Genomic DNA, 23,268 nt, shown 5'->3' with positions numbered 1-23,268 from the left:
ATCCGGTAACAGTTTGTGCCTGAAGGAAATACAGCCACTGTATGCAGAATTGCTTCACACAACATTCTTCTACTGAGAATCCATCTCGGGGAAAACAAACACACACCTGTATGCCCGTAACCACAGTTGTCTGAAACAGTGTAAGTATTGATTTTGCTGCAATTACATTTTTGGCAGCTGCTCTGTGTCAAGGAAATTGTCAGTTGTGATGCTCGTGAAAATGGCAAGATTAGAATGGTAAGGAACAATTTATTCCTTGTGTATTATTAATTTAGGCTGGTATTTAACACCAATTTCATGTAATAACAGTTCAGCCTTAAACTGCATGTTCCCTTCTGTGAGCATGGAGTCAAACTCACTTGCCACAGTACAGTGGTATTTTCAGTATGCTATCCTATACACTTATCTATATAGGCAAGTCTCCAGTTAAATGCTCACACAAAATACACACATACATTACAATAGTAAGCACCAAAAAAACTTAGTAAGAACTGATCTGCCTACTTTCACTACAACTGGACTAAATTTGGTTCAAAACAAGGTCCACAAGTTAGATTGCTTGTCCCTCAAACGTTTACACGTCCGCCAGCTTGGATCGGGGTGGATGACATCATCACAAACTACATCACTGAGGTGTATCTGTGTGTCACTCATTACAACTGTACCAAATTCGGTTCAAATTGGTTAGACAGCCCACAAGTTAGTGCACTTGCACCTCAAATGTTCATGCATTTGTCATCTTGAATTGGGGTGGAGAACATCACAATATATTGTTTTCGTGTCCCTATGTGTCCCTACAACTGCACCTGATTTGGTTCATATTGGTCCAAGCGTTGTGAAGTTGATAGGGGTACACACAGACACACACACACAATGCCGGGTGATCTCATAAGCCTACTGGAAAGTAGGCTAAAAGGGGATGGTGTGTTAGACTTTAAAGCTGTTAAACACAAAATATGAATACCTGAGCTTCTTCTCCTGCATCTCCAACAGTTTCTACAAGTCTGGATAGAATGTCAGAAAGTGTGGCTGCAGAAAGAGGTTGCTTCAGTGCTCTGAAAATCTGAAAGGATCTCCCAGCATAATGTCGAGAAGAGCAAGAAAGTGCTGTTTGCAAAGCAACTTCACTAAGGTGGTACTCCAGCTGAAATCCAACTGCAAGATAAAGTGAATACACATAAGAGTGTGGAGTGAGTTCAGGCTGTAAAAGGTTTAGATTTTAAACAGTAATGCTTTAAAAGTAGCTGCATCACTAGACACATTTCAACAGAAATTTCATCACCACACACATTTCATGCTTTTTATTATAAGCATATTTGGCTTATAATAATTAAAGTGGGGTTGTCTTCCACTTTTTGTTAAGTCCCCACTTTTCTTTAAGTGACAGTCTCAAGGACCATCTCCTCCCATTTGACTATGTCCAGTCATTACGATCTTCAGAGGCCCTTTTTTGAGGGGTGCCAACTGAGGAGAAGACCTTCTCAATGGTGATGCCCCAACTATAGGATTCCTCCCCAGACAGGCTTGCCCAATCCATTTAGCTTTGTACACCAGGTTAAAACTATTTAGTTGTCCAACCTTTTAGTGAGCTGCCTGCAATACTGATTTTATTATTGCTTCTGAGAGTTTGCTGCTGTATGACTTCTACTGTCTGTATTATTATTATTTTTGTATTTATGTTTGTAAGCCACCTTGTACATTTCTTTGAAATTTTAAAATAATGGGGTTGAAATAATTTAAATGAAGCCCTGACATGAGCTGACCCAATGGTTGGAAGCTTTCTAATAAATCAAGAAACGAATTGCTCAGTTTAGATACAAAGAGAAACTTGCATTATGGAATATGGAATACAAGAGTAAAATCAGAGCAGCTAATACGGAGGCTCCTTTAAATGTGGTTGTTACGGACTATGTTCAATGGTTGAGGTCTATAATTCCAGGTTAGACAGCTATACATTTGGTTGTTTTAGTGATTTACATTCAGTTTTGATCTCTATGTATAATATATTATTGTGTCCATCAATGAGATTATTTCTATCGTTGGATGGTGGATCAGTATTTTTAGTGGTTTATTGGGTTATATTACAGATCCTGGTAAGTTCAATTTGTGGTTAAGTTAAATTAAACAATGCTATCACATGAAGATTGCATTCAGTATGTGGATTTTCAAGGGTGAATATGCATCCTCTTGAAACGCTGGGAAATGAAAGTAGTCTGTTTTTAATTGAAATGGTGGAAATGACTGATTAGTCCACAGAAGCAAGAAATCTTATGATTAACACTAAAGATGTGAGTGAAAACTGCAAAAAGTTGATAGGATTTTGTGCATTCTGATACTAAGAAATCCTAGTACCAGACATCCAGACCAATGCTGCTGCAGCTGCTGAAAAACATTCTGCACACACAACATGTAGGGGGTGATTTATGCCAGTTTCCCCCTTCACTCCGCAGTCCACTGTCCAAAAATATGTTCCTGAGGGTTGAACGTCCCTTGGCGGGGGACATTTCTGGAGGCACAGTGGGCTGCAGAGCGAAGGGGGAACTGGTATAAATCACCCCTCCTGCATTGTATGCACAGAACTCTTTTTAGTAGTCACACTATTGGTCTGGATGTCAGCTGTTGTCTGTGGGAGCCAGATTTTTCAAAGGAAATAAAATTAATAGAACATTCTGGAGTTCCTGTCTTACAGTAAGACACTATGAGTATCTGAATCTAATCGGGTGTGGGTATCAAGCACCATGCAAGTGTAAACTTGTTGGGCTTTTCCAGATAGCAAAATGCAGGATTTTGAAAGCTTCCACACACACTTTCTAAACACTTGTATAGGCTTCCATGATCTTACTCCCTGGACACATTGTGAGCAGGGACTTCATGCAATTTTCACAGTTCCACCTCTTGTATTCCAAGAAAAACCCACCCCTCTACTTTTGGGGCAACCAGGGAAAGGGATGGGTTCTTCTCAGAATGCAAGAGCTTGCCAGCAGGTGGAACTGCAAAATAATGTGCAAAGCCCCTGCTCAGCATGTGGCTGGAGAGTAAGATAACACTAGGCAGGAGAATGGAAACCTATGCAAGTATGTGCCCTATAAGACTGCATTTGGAGCTTATGCAAAAACTTTCAAAATCCTGTAATTTATTGCTGTTTGGAAAAGACTGGTGACTTTTACAGGATTTGTCTTCTCCAGGGAGAAAAAAAAGTTAGTTGTAGTGGCCACGCCTGAAACAAAATAACTTGTGCCAGTCCTCCCAAACTGCACTGTTCAAGCAAAATGGTGCCTCAAGAACAGATAGGCTAGTTATGGATCATTTGGGATGAAGAAACAGAGGAATGCATTCATCTGCAAACAAGTCACAATATGCTAGTCCAATATAGCTGGCAAAGGAAAGCAAGGGTACAACATCTCTTAATGGAGATGCATATTAATAGTGGAAAGGGAGGGTTCTTAAATCAGCTTCTTTTGAGTTTATTAGCTTGAGGGAAAGAGGGATGGAAATAATCCTTGGGGTCTGCTGGACTCGGTGATCCCAAGGCTTATTGCTCAGGGAGTGAATGATGATGTCAGCCCCTCTTAGGTACACTACAGGATGTTTTGACAGTGATAAGTAAAGAGCAGTACACTGCTGCTCAGGGCTTGGAGGCAGATAGGGATTAAGCAACAGAAGGAAGTGATGGGAAGTAGCTTCATATCCTCACACGGACTAAGATGAGATTTTTGCCAGTTACACTTAAAGTTGTGCAATTAAACATAAATAGACACATCATATCTACCCTCATACCTGAGTAAAATAGAAGCATTGGTCACTCACCATGAAGGCTTCTTCTTGCTAATGGAGTTGAGGACATTTCATGTGGGTTATCCTCCCCAGCATGCTCCAGAGGGCAGGATGTATTTAAATTAGTTAGAGATTTTAAGAGGCCTGGGAGAATAGCCCCTCCCAGTTTAGATAGGCAAGCCAGGCTTCTAATAGTAGAAAAGAGATGAACAACAACAGTGGTAAAACAGGGAAGAACCACAGATATAGATGACACTAAATGAGGATAGATACAGACCAGTAGCCAAAGTCGCCCGGGCGGGCTGAGATGTCCTCAACTCCAGCAGCAAGAAGACGACTTCACGGTGAGTGACCAATGCTCCTTTCTCTGCTGCTGGTTAAGAACATCTCACGTGCGACATACCACAGCTAACAAGACCCTGGGAGTGGGACGGAATTGGCTACTAAGGCGGAAGAACATGTTGAAGCACACGCATGCCAAAGGCCACCTGAGAGGAACGCCAGAGATCCATTTTATAGTGTCTGGTAAACGTGGACGGCGAAGACCACGTCGCCGCCCTGCAAATGTCTTCTAAGGAAGACGCTGAGGTGGCCGCTGAGCAGGTGGAGTGAGCAGTGCACTTCAGGGGTGTCGGGAGGTGTTGAACTTCATAAGCCAAAGAAATACAGGCTTTTATCCATCTGGACAGTGTAGGTGTAGAAACTTGCTGTCTCATTGTGGATGGCAAGAAGGAAACAAACAAGGCTTCTGTGGAACAGAATGAGGAAGTTTGAGTCAGGTACGTCTTTAGGCAACCACAAACATCCAATTCGTGCCAGTCTTTTCCCCTCGGATGAGAGGGGTTGTGGCAGAAGGCTGGGATGACCAGATCAGATCTATGAAAAACTGATGGCACCTTAGGCAAGATGGAGGGGTCCAGTATCAGGGTGAAGGAATTCGGAGAAAAGATACACAATTTGGGGTTGGCGGACAGGGATCTGAGGTCGGAAACCCGTCTGGCCGAGGTGATGGCTATTAGGAAGGCCAGCTTCATTAATAATATGCGGAGAGGTATGGAACGTATAGGTTCAAATGGAGGTGCTTGAAGTACTCTGAGGACCTTGTGAAGGTCCTATGAAGGGAATCTGTGGACTGGCAGGGATGACAAGGTGGCTCCCCTAAGGAAGCGCTTGAGATGTGGGTGCGAGGCCAGGCCGTTCCTCTTGAAGGGCGAGAGGAGGAACATCAGGGCCGCTGCATGTCATTTGATGGTATTTGGTTGGAGGCCCTTATCCAGACCATCCTGGAGGAACAGGAGGAGTTCCAGGAGTCTGCATGTTAGTGCTGATAGCTTGTGCTGTCTACACCATCTAAGGAAAGCTTGCCACATAGACTGATACATGCGGTTACTGGAGGAACATCTGGATGCAAGTATGGTGTCCAGGACCCGGTGGTCATACCCTAGTTGGTTGAGGATGTTGCGTTCAGTTGCCATGCGGCAAGCTGGAACCATGCCAGGTCATGATGCAGAACTGGACCTTGAGGAAGGAGGCCGTCTGTTTGCGGAAGGAACCAGGGACTGTCCACTGCTAGGCGGAGAATCTCTGTCAACCACAGACGTTGTGGCCAGTAGGGTGCCAGCAGAATGATGTGTGCTTTGAGTAGCTGGATCTGGCACAGTAGGCGGCTGAGGAGCGGGATTGACGGAAATACATATAGTAGCTCCTTGGGCCACAGAGCCGATATGGCACCTGCTGCTTCCACACGGTGACATGGAAAGCAGGAGAAGAAGTGAGGAAGCTGAGTGTTGAGACGGGACACAAAGAGGTCCACTTTTGGGTGGCCCAAACTCTGTGTGAGGTGGGAGAACACCTGTGGGTCGAATCTCCATTCGGCTGGGCGAAGCTCTTGGCGACTCAGCCAGTCTGCCTGCACACTGGTCGAGCCTCTGACATGGTGAACCAGGAGGGACGACAGGTGTCATTTGGCCCAGTGCATGAGGAGGACTGTATTCTGGTGAAGGGATTAGTATTGAGTCCCCCCCACTCGCTGAAATTTATGTGGGCTTTTGCCATCGTGTTGTCTGTGCATACTAATACATCTGTGTGTAGAATGTGTTCCTTGAATGCTATGAGGGCCTGGCAGATGGCTCTCAGTTCCAGCCAGTTCATGCTGGGGACTCATTCTTGTGGAGTCCAGGTGCCCTGGATTGAGTGAGATCGGCAATGTGCCCCTGAGCCTGACAGGCTGGCATCTGTAGTCACTATTACCCTGGGAGGGTCCAGAAATGGTTTGCCATGATTCATATATGTGTGTGTGTGTGTGTGTGGGGGGGGTTAAACACAAGTGTAATGAGGCTTTGACCAGATGAGGTAGAGTCACTCTTTTCTGGTGTCTTTGCACAATCTCTCCCTGGAGGGAAAGGGGAAACCACTGTAGAAGGCGAAGGTGGAAGTGGGCCCAGGGGACTGCTGCCATGGTGGAGACCATTAGACCCATGGTGGAGACCATTAGACCCAGTTGGGTCAAAGTAAGCACGGATATCTTCTTGAGAGGGAGTATTTGGCGGATCAGAAGTAGTATTTTTCCTTGCGTTCTCTTAGTAGGAAGAGTTTGTCCCATGTCATGTCTATAATTACCCCAAGGTGCTGGATCCGTCTGGAAGGTGACAGGTGACTCTTGGCAGTGTTGACTAGGAAATCATGCGACACCAGAATAGTCAAGGTGGTATTCATGCCCTGTATTGCGGAGCATCTGGATTGTAAGAGCAGATTGTCCAAATATGCAAATAACCTGATCTTTTGGAATCTGAGATGCGGCACCAAGGGGGGCAGGACTTTTGTAAAGATTCTCGGGGTGGAAGAAAGGCCAATGGGAAGCGCTGTGAACTGATAATGGTGGCCACTGTAACAAACGGAGTAAGTGACAGAAGTCTAGGTGGATGGTTATGTGAAAATATGCCTCAGTGAGGTCTATGGATGCTAGGAGGTCTCCATGGTATAAGGCTTCTGATATGGAGCTGAGCGTTTCCATTCTGAATCTCCTGTGTATTACCCATCTGTTGAGTTACTTGAGGTCTAAAACTGCTCTGAGGGTGCCAACTCTTTGGGGCATGCTGAACAAGATGGAGTAGATGCCCCGTCAGTGCTGATGTATTGGAACCGGTTCTATTGCTGAGATGTTGAGGAGATGAGAGATTGCTTGCTGCAAGGCCAGATGTTTCTGGTGGGATTTGGAAAGGGGAGTGGGCATGAATCTTTCATTGCAACGGGCCATCAATTCTATCTTGCAACCGTGAAGGATGGTATCCAGAACCCATTTGTCTGTAATGGAGGCCTCCCAGGAGTGGAAGAAGTGAGAAAGGCAGCCTCCTACACTGGAAGAGTCAGGAGGCTTGGTGGGGTTTGGGTTGGTGGCCCAAGTGATGTATTGGCCCTGAAGTTGAATCTGGATCTGTTCCAGGTAGGATGTTGTGTTCTGGAGTCTCTGTCTTTGGGATGAAAATTGGGCCGAAAGGGATGGTTGAACATCCGATTTGGGCGTCTATCACTCCTGCGGGTGGAGGAAGGGAGTGCTTTCTTCTTGTCTTTAGTTTCCATTAGGACATCCTTCAGTGCCTCATCACCAAAGAGCTTGGTTGCGGTAAAGGTGACTGCTGAGAGGTTAGAGCGTGAGGCTGAGTCCACCTGCCAGTGTTTTAGTCACAAGGTGCATCTGGCCACTACATTATTGGCTGTAGCCCCGGCTCCAAAACCAACGGCGCCCAGTGTTGCATCAGCAATAAATGCTTGAGCCTTCTAAATTTTAAGGAGAATCTGACTTTGTCTAGGTGGATCCGGCAGAGGAGACTGGAGAAGTTCATCAGACCAGAGAAGAGATGTTTGAGATATGATAGATGCTGCTATGGAAGTGCGAGTGGACAGTGAAATACATTCATTGTTCTTCTTAAGTTTAAATCCCAGTTTTTTTCGCAGTGGGGTCCTTGAGTACTGACTCTCCATCCCTCGGCATAATTGCCCCAGACGTGAGGGCAGCCACGTGAGAGTCAACTGGGAGTGTTTGGAATAATGCTGCTGTAGTAGGAACAAAGTTATGTTTGTTAGCTAGAGTAGTTTTCTTCTGAATGGAAGGTGTCTGCCATCCCTGTCTCACCACCTGTGCAAATGTTTTGGGGAGAGGAAATAAAAGGTTGTGTGTGGAGATAGTGAGCAATACCAACAACTGTCTAGAAGGAGCAGTAGTAGCCCTTTGAATGTTTTCCACTTGAATGCCCAGGGTATTTAAAGCCCTAACAAATAGGTTGGAGAAGTTGGAGAGAGCCAGTGTGGTATAGTGGTTAGAGTGCTGGACTAGGACCGGGGAGACCCGAGTTCAAATCCCCATTCAGCCACGATACTTGCTAGGTGACTCTGGGCCAGTCACTTCTCTCAGCCTAACCTACTTCACAGGGTTGTTGTGATGAGAAACTTAAGTATGTAGTACACCACTCTGGGCTCCTTGGAGGAAGAGCAGGATATAAATGTTTTTTTAAAAAGTCCTCAGAGGGATACAGCCTGCGTGAATGCAATGTGGGCTCTATCTGTTGACCATTCCCCTTCTTCCTTAGAGTCCGCATCAGGATTCAAATCGAGCGGGTGATCCCCTGGAATATTTGGGGTCTCAATGGGGCGCATAGGGTCTTGAGGAAGGGTCTTGAGGGGCCTACTGGCCTGCCTGGGTGAGGGTCAAGAGAGTCATAGTCAGAGAAAGGTGATGAATAGGTGGAAGATCCTTTTCGTTTGCGATTGGATTTTCTGGGCATTTATTTTTATGCTTATGAGCATGCTTGCACTCATGGCTGTTTTTCTTTTTAGGGGATGGTGATGATGAAGAGTCAGAATCCTGCGAGGAAGAAGTGGATAGCTTGCAAGGCCTGGGACACTTTTTATTTTTTCTCTTGGGCTGATGAATTTCAAGCGTCTGAGATATCACAGAAGAAAACCAGACGCGCCAAGGTTCTGGAATCTCCCCTGAGGGTGGCAGGGGTGGGCTGATAGGGGCCGCGGGGTTCTCCGGACGCTCAGGCTCAGTGGGAGGTAGAGTCCCTATTGGTGCAGGACTTACCAGAGTAGCAGCAGGAGGCAGAATTGGAGTCTTTACCAGCTCTCTGTTGGGTGGTAGAGATGGTTGCATAGGCACTGGTGGTGGAAGTCCTCCATCTCTGGCGGTGTCCAGGAGTTTGGCAGTTTCTCCCTCTGCTTGCAGGGGATTTCCAGCTGCTCTACAGCATCCCCGATGTTGATGGGACTTGATGGAGTGTTCCCGCTGTCCTCCAGCTGCGCTGCTAACTGCTCCGGTGGAGAAGGCAGCAGAACGCCCAAGTCAGCTGGTCTGTAGTGCCTTGAGGGAGGCAGCACTGGACATGCGGCAGCAAGCAAGCCCGCAGGGAGACTGTGCACGTCCTCTTCCAGAACAAGGTTGGGACTTTCTGGCCAGATGAGAGGAGAGGTGGAACAATCACACTTCCTGGCACATTGGATGGTCATTAGATGGTCTGTGGAGTGACCCGGTTGGGTTATAGCCCTTCTGTCCCACTGCCGCACCCGAGGATGTGGTGATCCAAGGCAGGGCTTCCTCTCTGGTGTGCACAAGCACACGGTGGTGCTGGGGCTGGCCCAGTAGAAGAGTGGCTTTTGATTTCTTCCCCTTTGGCATCAGGACATGTAAAAAGGCTGGACCTCTTAGGTTCCATCAGCAGGAGAAAGGAGATGGATGGGAGGAAGATGGAGTGGAGAGAAAGGGGAGGAAATCTTTTTGTTTTTAATAGCAGGTATATAAAGTAGGATGAGGAAGGCAAAGCAGGGAGTAGTTGGAGGAGGCAGGAATAAATGGAGAAGGCAAAGTATAGTGAGGCGATAGAAGCGAGGCAAGATCGACCGCTCTGGAACTATGCAGGACGAACTAAAACTGGGAGGGGCTATCCTCCCAGGCCTCTTAAAGGCTCTATCTAATTTAAATACGTCCTGCCCTCTGGAGCATGCTGTGGAGGATAGCCCACGTGAGATGTCCTCACACAGCAACAGAGAAATCTACTATGTCTGCAACATGTACTAACTGGAAAAACTTGAGACAATATTTGGTATTTATACTTTTTAATCGATGAATTGTACAGTATTTTTTCCAAGATATTTTAGTTTATTTAAATTGTACCACACAATTTTTTCAAGCATACCTGAACTTGACTGCTTAAATACAGAAATAACATGCTTTAGAAACACAGTTAGCTGCTCAGCACTTTTTATGCTTGGATTCTTTGCTGAAACATCTTCATGGTTCCAAAGTGGTCCTCGTTTCCTAAGAGTGGCAAAATACAAAACACTTTACATAAATGAGAGATAACTCCAAATCAGGACTTAAGGATTATGTCCTAAATATGTTGAAGGTCTATTTGATAGGAAGAGTACCAATCCATTTCTAAACAGCACTTTTGTTGCTAACAAGCGTTGACCAATGCATAAGAGAAAATAAGAACAGAATCCTAAGATGACATGAAAAAATCAGAAGAGGAAAATGTACCCAAGTTAAGTTGGAAAAACTTACAGCAGGAGGGGTTTTACATATGGAAGTTCAATATAATATATTTCATAGCTTTCTAATAACATTAGAAAGTCCCAGGAGGCAAGAGGTGGCCAGCCAGCTGTTCCAAGACTCAACACAATGGCTTTTACTACATTTTTTAAAAAAAGTTTTTTTTAAAGATACCTACTGGAGAGTTCTAACTAAAGACAAGCTAATTTGGAATTATCTTATTTAGCAGTGAAACCATATTAGAAACCGCTAAACTGGCATATTTCTGTTTACGTTTTGCATAAGCTTGGCTGGCATCAAAACATAGCAAGTGGTGGCTGTGTCACATTTCTTTTAATGCAAGAATTGGCAGAATAGTGACTTCTGAAAACACAGTTGAGTTTCAAAATGTTACCTTGAAGTAATGAACTCCATAAGTGATTTCATTTTTTCATCTTGCTCTCCTGAAATGTCGACTTCATTGAGGATGGTACTATGCATATGAGAAATGGCAGCACTAGTATTTCCTAAGCTGATGCTAGAAGAGGTAGAACTTGAACTAAGCCCTGAGTCTGTCATAGGGGAGGGCTGGTGATCTGGTATAAAATCATTAACACCTAGTTGCAGAAAAACAAAACAAAACAATCATTATTGAAGTTACAAAATATTGCATTAATGTTCCATTTTATTAACAGATGTGAAGTAATATAATCACAAAGTGCTAACAAGGAACATTTCTGTGAGATTAGCTGCTCTAAATATATGGTCAGGTGCTGCCATCTGCTGAAGAAATGATGTGAGGTATTATGCATCACAAAAGCTTTATTCAACTTCATTTTTGATTGTGCATGCAACATATTTTACTTTATGAATGTGCAAGAAAAAATATCCAATAAAACAATGCTTTCAATGTAACAATAATGTAACACACTGCATTTCTTCCTTTTTCATAAAGTAACAGAAGCCAGTTTTTGCTAAAAGATGCTTTTAGCACAAAATCAAAAACTTTTGTGCTAAAACTGACACTGAATCTTTCATTACTGAAAATATACAACATATTGTTCTATATTAAATTTAAAGAAGAATGTAGAGTAAATCTTTGAAAAACAGAAGTTCAAACACCAGTCCATCATCCCACTTGGGGCTGCTTGGGGCAGTATCATCTACAGATGTTATTGCCCACATGAGAAGTGGCTTGCTTCCCTTTCTGGCATGCACTTCTGCTGCACATAATCACCGGGGGCAGAAAGGGGGAAGACTGTCCAAACTGCCCCTCACATTTAAAGTAGTATTTAATAAGCCCAAGGCAAACAGTTTTTGAAACTCTCTTCAGTTTCAAAAGCAATGTGCATGGTATAGAAAGCCGATACTGTGGAAATAACAATGTCAGAAGTCCATTGGTTACATGCTTATCACTGGCCTCACCTACACAGCTCTTTGGACCCTGGTCTAACTCTTTAAATTCTAAGAGCAGCTTAGTTGCTTTCCAGAAAGTCAGTTTGTATAATAATTCTTATCCCATTGTTACTGCAGTCACATGTCTCAGGACACTTAGTCTATCTCTGATCAAGCTTTTTACAAAAACATGAATCAGGTATTAAAAAGTATAGTTTTATGAATTAACTATCCAAAGAGATCCATGTTTCACTAACTGGTTATGAAATACTTTGCCCAAATTCACTTAAAAGAGTATGTTTCCATGGACAGTGCAACATTTAAAACCTCCATTATTAAAAAATGCTTACTCATTTTAAAAAATATATATTTAATTTATTAAACTAAAAAGTACCTGTGAAGATGTAATCCAAATGTGCTGTTTGTTTGACAGTGAGCACCCGGGGTTCGTTAAACTCCCTGTTCCTGAGAAGGACAGAAGCCACAGACTGGACATTATTGTTGGAGCCCATCACAACAAATAAATGCAATAGCAGGCGTTTACAGTGTTCATATACTTCAGGATGGTGGTGGTCAAATCCTACAAACAATAAAGATAGCAAGTTACATGCAAGGCAGTCATGACAAGACACTCCATATGGTCTATAGCTCAATTCACATTCACTGTTCTGTGCTGTAAAAACAGGTTGCTCACCTGTAATTTATGATCTTTAAGTGATCCATAAAGATAAGAAAGGAAAGGAAAGATTGTGCTGTCGAGTCAGTGTCAACTCCTGGTGACCACAGATAAACAGGTTGCTTACCTGTAACTTATGATCTGGATGTGATCCGTTGTATTCATAAGAACTGGGTTTCTGCGCCTGCGCAGGGACCTCCTGGGCTGACTAGCTAGCTCCTCTTTGCGCCCCGCCCGTCTGCACGTGCCTTGCAGCTTCCGTTAGAATCGACGGTTGGGGCGCCTCTCCTTCAGATTTCTCGCAGACCGCCATATAAATGACGATCCGCACACCAGCATCCACTAGTCCAGGCATTCTGCAGCGGGGCCGGCTGGGAGGGACTTATGAATACAACGGATCACATCCAGATCATAAGTTACAGGTAAGCAACCTGTTTATCTGGATTGTGATCCATTGTATCCATAAGAACTGGGTGTTTAGCAAGCTACCCCATAAGGAGGCGGGTGCAGATGACCCCCAGCTATGCCAACACACGTTTCAACACTGATCTTCCAAAATTCGCCTCCCTAGCCATCCGCAGATCCAAAGCATAATGCTTCACGAATGGTAGATGCGATGACCATGTCGCCGCCAGGCAGACATCTGCCATTTTAATGCCTGACAGATGTGCCGCAGACGTTGCGTAGGCCCTAGTAGAGTGAGCCCGAACCGTCTTTGGCGGTGTTATCTTCTGGCTTTTATAGGCGAGGAAAATCAGTTCCACTAGCCAGTGAGCAAGTCTCTGGCACGAGATTGGACGGCCCTTGCTACGCCCCCGGAAGGAGAGAAAAAGCTTTTTACTCTTCCTAAAGTCATGAGTTCTCTCCAAATAGTATAGGAGCGATCTACGCACGTCCAACGTGTGGAGGGCCTTCTCTAAGTCTGTCTCCGGACTACTGAAAAAAGTTGGCAGCACTATGTCTTGATTTAAGTGGAAATCTGTTACCACCTTCGGCAGGAATCTCGGATCGAGACGCATCACAACCTTGTGTGGATAGAATTGAGTGTAGGGTCTATCCATCCGCAGGGCCGTCATCTCGCTCACTCTCTTAGCCGATGTAATGGCCACCAAGAATGCCACCTTCAAAGTCAGAAACTTCAGCGGAATAGTCGCCAGTGGCTCAAAGGGTGCCTCCGTTAGGGCGGAGAGTACTAAAGACAGACTCCACTGCTACATTGGGCTGCGCACAGGAGGGTAAAGGTTATTAACACCTTTCAGGAAACGCTTACATTCCGGGTGGGAGAAAACCGTGGACCCATCCCATCCCCTGTGCTTTGACGAGATTGCAGCCAAATGCAGCTTAATGGAGACATTCGCCAATCCACTCAGTTTGAGCGATGTCAGGTAACGTAGCACATCCCGAGGGGTCGCACGCAATGGCGTGACACTCTTCCCCCTCATATAACTCTTGAAGCGGTTCCACTTGCAGGCATAACTGCGTCTTGTCGACGCACACCTACTGTTTAGTAAGATGTTGTTTAATAGTTGATTCTCCAAGCGGTCAGCTTGAGAGAGTGCACATCGGGGTGTAACACCTTTCCGTGTTCTCTTTGCAACAGGTTTGGAGCCCTGGGGAACTTGTGGAACACTGAATGAGACATTCCCAGAAGTGTGGCAAACCATGGGGCCAGAAGTATGCATTTCGTTTGGTCCCGCAATATCTGCGCAACCACACGGCCCATTAACGGCAGCGGGGGGAAAAGATATAACAGCCCCGTCTTCCAGGCCCGTTGAAAAGCATCCCCCAGGGATCCCTGGCCTATGCCCGCACGCGAACAATAATTGGCACACTTTTTGTTGGCAACCGTGGCAAATAAGTCTATCGATGGGACCCCCCAGATCTCGAACACCCTGTCGAGATACATCGGGGTGATTTCCCACTCGTGTCTTTGGTTGAAACTGATGTCCCTGCTGAGCCTGTCGGCCAAGCAGTTGTCTACACCCTTTATATGTATTGCCACCGGGTGAACTGAATGTTGAATGCACCAGTCCCATATTTTTCTCGCAAGTAGGCAAAGAGACAGTGACACTGTCCCCCCTTGATGGTTGAGGTAGGCAATTGCCGTCGTGTTGTCCAACTCCAGCTGTACTGACCGTCCCCTTATCATAGGTTCGAATGCCCTTAGGCCCTGAAACACAGCCAATAGCTCCAAGTAATTTATATGCTGAAGTCTCTGCAACTGGGTCCATGTCCCCTGCACGCATACGCTGGCGCAATGCGCACCCCAGCCCGCCATCGAGGCATCTGTCGTTATCCGGGAGGTGGGCTCCTTGGACACAAACTCGACTCCTTTGCCCAAATTGTCCATGTCTAGCCACCACCCCAGGCTGGCGAGGACATGTTGTGGTAATGTCAAGTGCATATTCTGGCCATCCACATTGGGTCGGAAGTTGTGGAGAAACCAATGCTGCAATGTGCGCATGCGGAGGCGCGTGTGTGACACCGTTGTGGTGCATGATGCCATCAAACCCAACATCCGCTGGATTCGAACCGCTGGCTGCCGTGGAGTCCTCTGAAAGTGACGTATGAGTTCGTGCATTTGGGTAACTCTTTCCGCAGGTAAGAACGCCCTGGCCAATTTCAAGTCCAGCACCGCTCCGATGAAGTTCACTCGAGTCATGGGTTCGAGTCTCGACTTCTTCCAATTCACATTGATGCCGAGGCACTCCAACAAGGCTAGCAGCATCTGCACTTGGCGGGTCAGTAAACTCCTGTCGTGGTTCACCACGAGCCAATCGTCTAAATACGGATACAGCCTCAAGCCCTGAGTTCGCAGGTGGGCTACAACCACTGCCATCACCTTTGTGAACACTCTGGGCGCAGTAGAAAGTCCAAATGGAAGCACCACATATTGATAGATCTGTGCCCCTACTGTAAACCGGAGGAACTTGCGGTGACTCTCCTGTATCCCGATATGAAAATAAGCGTCCTTGAGATCCAGAGTAACTGCCCACTGTTCGTTCACCAGCAGAGGCAGAATTCCCTGCAGCGTCACCATTCTGAATTTCCTGGTCTGAATGAAGAGGTTGAGCCCCCTCAGGTCCATTATGGCTCTTATTCCACCGTCTCTCTTTGGTATCTGAAAATACCGGGAATAGTAGCCGGTCAGTCTGTTCGCCCATTGCACCCGCGTGATCGCCTGTTTCTCCAGCAGCACCTTGACCTCCTCCCGCAACACCTCCGTGGCCGGCGTATAGACCAGTCCAGAGAAGGGAGGCCTTGTCTCGAACTCCAACGCATATCCAGTCTGCACTATTCTCAGTACCCACCGGTCGGATGTTATGTTGTGCCATGCTGGCGCACGGCTTGCCAGTTTGATGTCGATCCTGGCAACTACAGGGCCGATGTAGTGGGTCCTGGATTGTAGCGTTGGACTTAATTGGCTGCTGCAAAACTGATGCAGTGGACGAACAGTCCCATCAAAAGCTCTTGCTGGAAGCGTTCTTGTCGCCTTGACGAGCTGTTTTTCCTTTTTGTTTCTGGTTAAAGCCCTTACCGCGTTGGTAAGGTCTGAATTGTTTTCGGTATTCTTTGCGGTCCCGATACCGATCACTCTTTCTCTGATAATAAGTGCGGCTCCTTGCAGTTGAGCTGGAACCGCTCGAAGGCACCATAAAGGTGCGGGCAGTGAATTTAGATTTTTTCAACGTCTCCATTGACGTGTCCGTGTCCTCATAGAATAAACCTTTGCCGTCAAATGGCAAGGACTCGATTTTCTCCTTCATGTCTGTCTGCAGGGTTGCTGAGCGAAGCCACGCATGCCTGCGCAAGCTCACTGCCGTCACCATTGCTCTCGATTCCGTCTCCGACAAGTGTTTGAATGCGCTCAGTTGTTGGCGCGTTATTGCCGTTGTTCTTTCGTACACATCATTAAATCTCCATTGGAAGTCCTCCGGAGACAAAGAGGATGAATCCTGTAAGAGCGCATCCCAAAGTAAATGGTTATAGCGTGCCATACACGCCGCATAATTAGCAATACGAATTGCTAAACTGGAGGTGCTATAGATCTTTCGACCCATAACGTCCATTTTCCTCCCCTCTTTGTCAGCAGGCGTGGAATGACGGTGTCCACTCTTGGTGGATGAAGCGCAACTGACAACCAAGGAGTTCGGTATAGGATGCCGTAACAGGTAAGAGTTCTCTCCTTCAGTAACCCTATACAAATTTTCAATGCGCTTGGAAGTTGGAGCCCCGACCCCCACTGAGTCCCATGCCACCTTCGCAGCCTTGTCTATCCCAGGAATCATGGTGAGGGCAACAGGATGCGAAGTCTTAGACCGCTTCATCATATTATAGACCGGGTCAGCAACGTCCGCATCCGGAGAGCTTACGTCCATGCCCAGGGCTTCAGCGATGTCCCTTATGAGGATATGGTAAGCTTTCAATTCCTCAGTTGGCGAGGTGGATAGCTTTGGTGGCACATCCGAAGGGGGGTCAGACCTACGAGTGATATCATCTCTGTCAGAGGCTGGTCCCGACTCATCGTCCTCACTGTCATCAGAGGGTGAAGATGATGGTTCAGAAGGAGGAGGTGTTGCTTTCCTCTTTCTTTTCCCAGCAGGTTTTTCTGGCATCCTCGTCTGGACCACAGGTAATTGTGAATTCTCTGGAAGGTAGGTTTGAACTTGCACCAATGGTGTTTGTATAGGCAAGTTCACAGACGGCCCCTGATGGTCTGCATGCTCTGACTGCAGCAGCGGCTGAGCAAGTTGTCCAGCCTGCGCAAAATTCCGCAGCCCTTGCACTGGTTGCACTTCTACCTGTGCCGCTTTCCAACGCAAGAACTCTGCATAATCATCCGGCACCCCATGGCGGAAACCGCAGGAATGAGTTGGCTGCAGCATCGTAGAGCACCCGACATCGGTTCTTGGATCCTGGACCACTGCTGGTGTCAGTGAGGCAACATGAGGCAGATCAGCCAGCTCTCCACCTCCAGGACCCTCGTCCAAGCCTGTCGACAGGAAGCCGTGAAACGTCGCACCCGAGGGTGTACTCGAACTCGACTCCAGCAGTTCTCTAAGTCCGTCCCCGTGTGTAGCCAGACTCGGAGTCCTCGGCGTCGAGGGGGACTGTGCTGGCGTCAATGCCGGTGACAAAAGATGAGGAATCCTCCTCAATGTCGAAGCCGTCAACACCGACGAAGGAGCAGTGTTCACATTCAATATCTGCTCCGGCACCGTGGACGCCGACGGAGGAATGGCATACACCGCCTGGGCAGTTATGGGAGGCTCCGATGCCGAGACTTGCAAATGCCTCGACGCCGATATCGACGTCGGCGTCGATGTCGATTCCAATGTCGACGCCTGTCCCAGACTGCCTTGGTCCAATCTCGATGTCGGCACTGGTGTCGACGTCGAGACTAACGTCGACGTCGAAGCCGAAACCATCCTGACCGTCGATGCCGGAGGTGTCGACGTCGAGGCTGTAGGGGACTCAGCCGAGTCCACGTCATAAATCTGTGCTGCCGTCGGTGAGGGAGTTCGATGTCGAGACTCCTCACGATGGCGACCTTCCCTCTCAGAAGCATGACGATCTCTATCCTTATGCTTCCGTTTTTTGGAAACCTCCTTTGGTTTCTTAAACAGAGTGTCAACAGTGGTTTTAGACTGCTTATCAGCAGACCCACTAGAACCCAATCCCGGGGAGCTTGACGCACCGCACTCCTTCGACATTGAAGCTCCCGATGTTGAACCGGAACTCATCGACGCCGACGGACGAGGAGTTGGCGGCCGAAGTGCCTCCTCGTATAACGCAGCTCGAAGCCTGAGAGCTCTATTTTGTCTAGTTTGTTTTGAAAACGAGCAGCATATCTTACATGCCGCCGTGTTATGATTCTCTCCTAGGCACATCAAACAGGCGTCGTGATAATCAGTCGAAGGCAACTTTGCTCGACACTTTTCACACCGTTTGAATGTCTTCTTAGCTTCCATTGTCCAAATGCCGTTCCGAGTCAAATTCAGTAAACAATCTTAGGAACAAACAAAGCAGAGTCCGTAATCAAGTCTGTTCGCCGTTCCGAGTCAAAACCGTCCTGTACAAACTTCGAAGTTAGAATCAGAGTCCCAATACAAGTCCGTTGTTCGTTCTGAAGTCAAACCAATTAATCCGCTCAGTAGAGAATAGTCAAACAGTCCGAAGTCAAAATTTTTGATAATAATTGAGGAGCAACAGCCAAGAGGTGTAAGCGCTTTGGCGGTCAAGAGAAAACTGAAGAAGAGGCGCCCCAACCGTCGATTCTAACGGAAGCTGCAAGGCACGTGCAGACGGGCGGGGCGCAAAGAGGAGCTAGCTAGTCAGCCCGGGAGGTCCCTGCGCAGGCGCAGAAACCCAGTTCTTATGGATACAATGGATCACAATCCAGATCCATGTGTTTTTCTTGGTAGAATACAGGAGGGGTTTACCATTGCCTCCTCCTGCATAATCTGAGACTATGCCTTTCAGCACCTTCCTATATCGCTGCTGCCCGATATAGGTGTTTTCCATAGTCTAGGAAACATACCAGCAGGGATTCGAACTGACAGCCTCTTGCTCCCTAGGCAAGTTGCTTCCCTGCTGCACCATGTGTTCTGCACAGAACCTCACAGGTGGAATATCCATGCTCCTCCCGCCATTCACAATTGTCCCTTTGCACTTTGTGCAACTGTTTTGGCGGTTGGAGTGCCCTCTTCTATTATTACTATTATTATTTTACACAGTCAGACAGGTGTTATTGACTGGTTTGTTTTATCCAGACATTGAGTCCTTCCCAAGGACCTGGGATACCAGAATTTTATTGTCAATGTTGTTGCTGTTGTTATAGATATCAGCAACAACACTGACAATAAAATTCTGGCATCCCAGAATTATTATTATTATTATTATTATTATTATTATTATTATTATTATTATTATTAATAATTCAATTTCTATACCGCCCTTCCAAAAATGGCTCTAATTGTCTCTGCTAGACAACTGCCTTGATACGATGATTGTTTATCCAGTGGCGAGTCATCTTTTTTGTAGTTACTGCTGTGGGGAGGATGGGAGGGTCTTTTGAGTATCCACGGATCACTTAAAGAACAGAAGTTGTAGGTGAGCCATCTGTTCCTCTTTAACGTGATTCGTAGGACATTCATAATCCTTGGTGTTTAGCAAGCTTTCCCAGGAGGAGAGAGCAGAAGCAAACCACTTGTATAATTATCTTCAGAATACCTCTAAAAAGAAGAAAACACATGTAGGCAGTCTGAGAATCTGCTGTTTTTTATAATCCCTCATTAAAGTAGAAAGTTATTTTTTTAGGTATTTTATAATGTAAAAGCAATATTCATGTCTGTTAAACCAACATACAAGATAATTAACCAGAGTTAGGCAGTGATATAACTCCCTTTATAACATAAACATGTAATTCATCATTATCAGAGGTTGGGGGTGGGGGGAGAGTTGAGTGTTGCGGGACCCAGTTGAACGCGAACCTGATCATGACATTTCCCTAATTAAGGGTTTGAGGTTGTTTTTGACATGTACAAGTTTGTTTTAGTATTGTTTTCAATTTGTGTTTTTGCATGTGTTTCAGATCCTCAGGCCACTTAAATATTGTTAAGAATGTTGTTCATTGTTTAACAATGGAAGATGTTTCCCATCCTGAAGTTCGTGGAGCTAAAGTAGCAACATATGACAATAACTACTTGCTTTGTATCATCTGTTAGAGAGAGACAAATGAGGCATTGGTGAGACAGATTGTGAAAGTGCCATGAGGAGCTTGGATGTTCCACCCGTGAGGTCCTGTGCAGGTGCAGAACCCAGGATTATGAATGTCCTATGGATCACCTTAAAGATAATTAAAGGTTCAGGGGCTTCTACACAGATATTTTCATAGTTTTCTACTGTGGTATTGTACTCGGTTTTTAATTAATATAAAAACAAGAGCCTTTGCTTGGGAGCATAGGCTGTGGTTTCTACACTGCTGTAAAATTTGCATGTTACTTTGAAATCTGTGTTTTCCATTTGCTAAATCTGGATTTATTTTAACACAGTCAAACCACTTCTTTGGCACAAAAATCTTTAAAATATAAAACCAAAAAACACTGACCTAATACTGGCTCTCAATTTCACCCCTGCTAACTGGGCAAAGATGCATCTTTTAAAATGAAGACTCTCTTATCTAGGTGGGGGAGAGCAACTGTCCCTATTCATCCCAGCACAGGGAACCATCTTCTCATTCTTTTTGCTATGTACACTGCTTTGAGAACTTTGTTGTTGTTGTTGTTGAAAAGTGGTATAACACACAATTTCAATAAATGTAGTTACCTATAAAAACTGCATGAAGCAAGAGGTGCAGGTAGCTTCCCCAGTCAACCTTCACACTGTGGTCAATTATCAAGTCAGTCAACAAAATCACCGCTATGTTACACCTACAAGCAAAACAACTGGCATTGGTTAAGAACACAAAACACACAGCAGTATTTTTAAAAATCATGAGTCGAAACAAATCTGATTATCTAAGATTATAATTATTTATAATTATCAAGGTATTAGTGATGATGATGATGCAGATTAGGTTTGAAGATATTTAAGGTACATCTTACTTTGATCGTAACAGATAAGGAAACTATCACTTAGAAAATAAATCCTAATTCATTGTCCCAAACAAGCGATGCATAGAAATGGTTTTCAGAGTTGAACTACTCAAAACATCAAAAAGCTTGTAAAGGAGCATAATGGATTATTTAGGACACTATTAATGATGGTATCCTTTTCAGCTAGGCAAGAACTGTTCAAAAGACTAGGAACAAAGAAACCTGATGGCTACCACCATCTAACATAAGAGCCCTGCTGTATCAGACCAAGTTTCATCTTATCCAGAATGCTTTCTCCAACAGGGGCCAGGCAGCTGCCTTTGGAAAGCCCAAACAACACAACAATCTCCCTTGTTTACCCCCACTAGCAACTACTATTCAGAGGCACACTGACTCTGAATATGAACATTAAGCTTTAATAGTGGTGGATAGATCTATCCCAGATATCTCCAGATAAGACGCCTGTCTGAAAGCTCCTGCCAGACAGTGTAGACAATACTGAGCTAGATGGACCAACTGTCTGACTCAGAAAAAGGCAGCCTCCTATGTTTCATTCCTAAGAGCAAGGAAAAGCTAGAAGCATAGGCCAGAGGTGTAACTATAGGGGGGGCAGGGGGGGCACGTGCCCCGGGCGCCATCTTTTCTGGTCACATGGGGAGCGCCGACATGACAATTTTTAAAAAAAAATTTTAAAAAATTTTTGTTAATACAAATGTTTCCTGCTCAGTGCAGCAGCGCTGCAGCAGTCAAGGGAGCGCGTAGGCAGCCCATCCCCCACGAGCGGTCCCTTCCGTGCCGCCCGCGCCCCCCCCCATTGCTTTGCTGGCGCCTGGCGGCCAGTCAGTGGCCTGGCTTGGCGGTGGCGGCGGGCGCTTGTGAGGAAAAACCTAAGTATAATGTAGTATGTTGTGGCGCGGGGGGCGCCATTTCAGTGCTTGCCCCGGGCGCCATTTCAGTGCTTGCCCCGGGCGCCATTTTCCCTAGTTACGCCTCTGGCATAGGCTGTCACCTTCTCCTATGAAAACCAACATTTAAAATAGTAGATCCTATCTACTATTTTATTTGCTCTGTTATTGCTCTATTATTTCTGCTCCAGAGTAACTATTGACCTCCTAATCTCTTTGGGAGTGGGGAGGAGCTGTGCTACAATCTCTCTCACTTATACCGTATATGAAAGGAACTTCTGTTACTTCAGTCTATTCCTGTTGCTTACCTATGGAGAGACATGCCTGGAGAGGATGTTTCAGGCAAATAATCCACCAATGGTGACCAACAGCCCCCTGAGGGTGGAAAAGGTAATGGCTCCCCTTCATTGTGCTCCATCACTTTCAGTCGCCAGTTTGAATACAGTGGCATTGAATCACCTATAGTAAAAATATTCATTTTATAGTTGGATAGTTCAGTTTAAAGTAGTCATGTTAGTTGAAATACAGTATTTTCAAAATATACATGCTGTGTCATATGTATTCCACATGGTTTTACATTCTAAACAAGGTTTAATACATTATAGCTCCTACCTGCTGCTATGCAGGCCTGACTGCATAAAAAGTCCTCACACCGCCATCATACATTCTCGGATGTTACTGACATGAAACCTCTCTGTGCAAAATTGGGCTGGCACAATGAAGCTTGCAAATGTTAATAGCTCTAAAGCTGACCACCACCCTGTAGTTGGGGTTATTCACATTTCCAATCAGGGACTACAATGTGAAGTTGTCCTCAGTTCAACTTTAGTTACTGAAGAAGCCATGCTATTGTGTGTTCTAGACCCCTGTGACTAGAGGAAAGGTTTAGTATAAAATGTATGCAAGCCAAGAGATGAAACAACTGGCTAGCTGATCTTATCAGCTGAAGCACCATGACTTCTATTCCCTTGTTAGATAAAGGTAGCAAGTTTTCCCCAAAAGATTTTGATACAACACATATTGTTAGGAATTTTGTGAGTTTAGATAAGCAATATGGTCTGATCCTACTGTCACATTCAACAAACTCAGCTCCTTAACAAATTTTCCTCTTAAGAATTTATCTTTTTTAAAAATGCATTACTTATGGACAATAAAGTAATTCATTACTTTTCTCTTCTTCGTATGATCCTCCAGAACTGCTGCTATAGCGAGATTCTAGCCTGTGGTGTTGTCGATTCAGATTACTATTCAATCCACTGTAAATATCTAGATGTACATAGCTAAGGGGAAAAAATTGATGGTGTTAACAGAGGTATCTCTTTGTTGCTTAATATTTTGCAACTATATATGGTACATAACTATCTTTAATTAAGATAATGCCTTATCAATCCCTCC

General features: G+C 45.4%; 1 protein-coding gene across 6 annotated transcripts in view; it reads right to left on the bottom strand.

The window, feature by feature from the left end:
- Window positions 1-23,268, bottom strand: part of FRYL (FRY like transcription coactivator) — a 286,750-nt gene that overhangs the window by 48,073 nt on the left and 215,409 nt on the right. For all 6 annotated transcript variants that reach the window (XM_053253420.1, XM_053253414.1, XM_053253415.1 and 3 more), the window contains 7 exons: window positions 23,041-23,153; window positions 22,182-22,332; window positions 20,700-20,803; window positions 12,090-12,275; window positions 10,716-10,917; window positions 9,966-10,087; window positions 965-1,155 (listed from right to left, as the gene is read on the bottom strand). In XM_053253420.1, the coding sequence (XP_053109395.1) occupies window positions 965-1,155; window positions 9,966-10,087; window positions 10,716-10,917; window positions 12,090-12,275; window positions 20,700-20,803; window positions 22,182-22,332; window positions 23,041-23,153 (1,069 nt within the window). The remainder of the gene's footprint in view (window positions 1-964; window positions 1,156-9,965; window positions 10,088-10,715; window positions 10,918-12,089; window positions 12,276-20,699; window positions 20,804-22,181; window positions 22,333-23,040; window positions 23,154-23,268) is intronic.

Source organism: Hemicordylus capensis, chromosome 5 (assembly GCF_027244095.1).
Source record: "Hemicordylus capensis ecotype Gifberg chromosome 5, rHemCap1.1.pri, whole genome shotgun sequence".
NCBI lineage: Eukaryota > Metazoa > Chordata > Lepidosauria > Squamata > Cordylidae > Hemicordylus > Hemicordylus capensis.
This window is presented reverse-complemented; position numbering and strand designations above follow the sequence as displayed.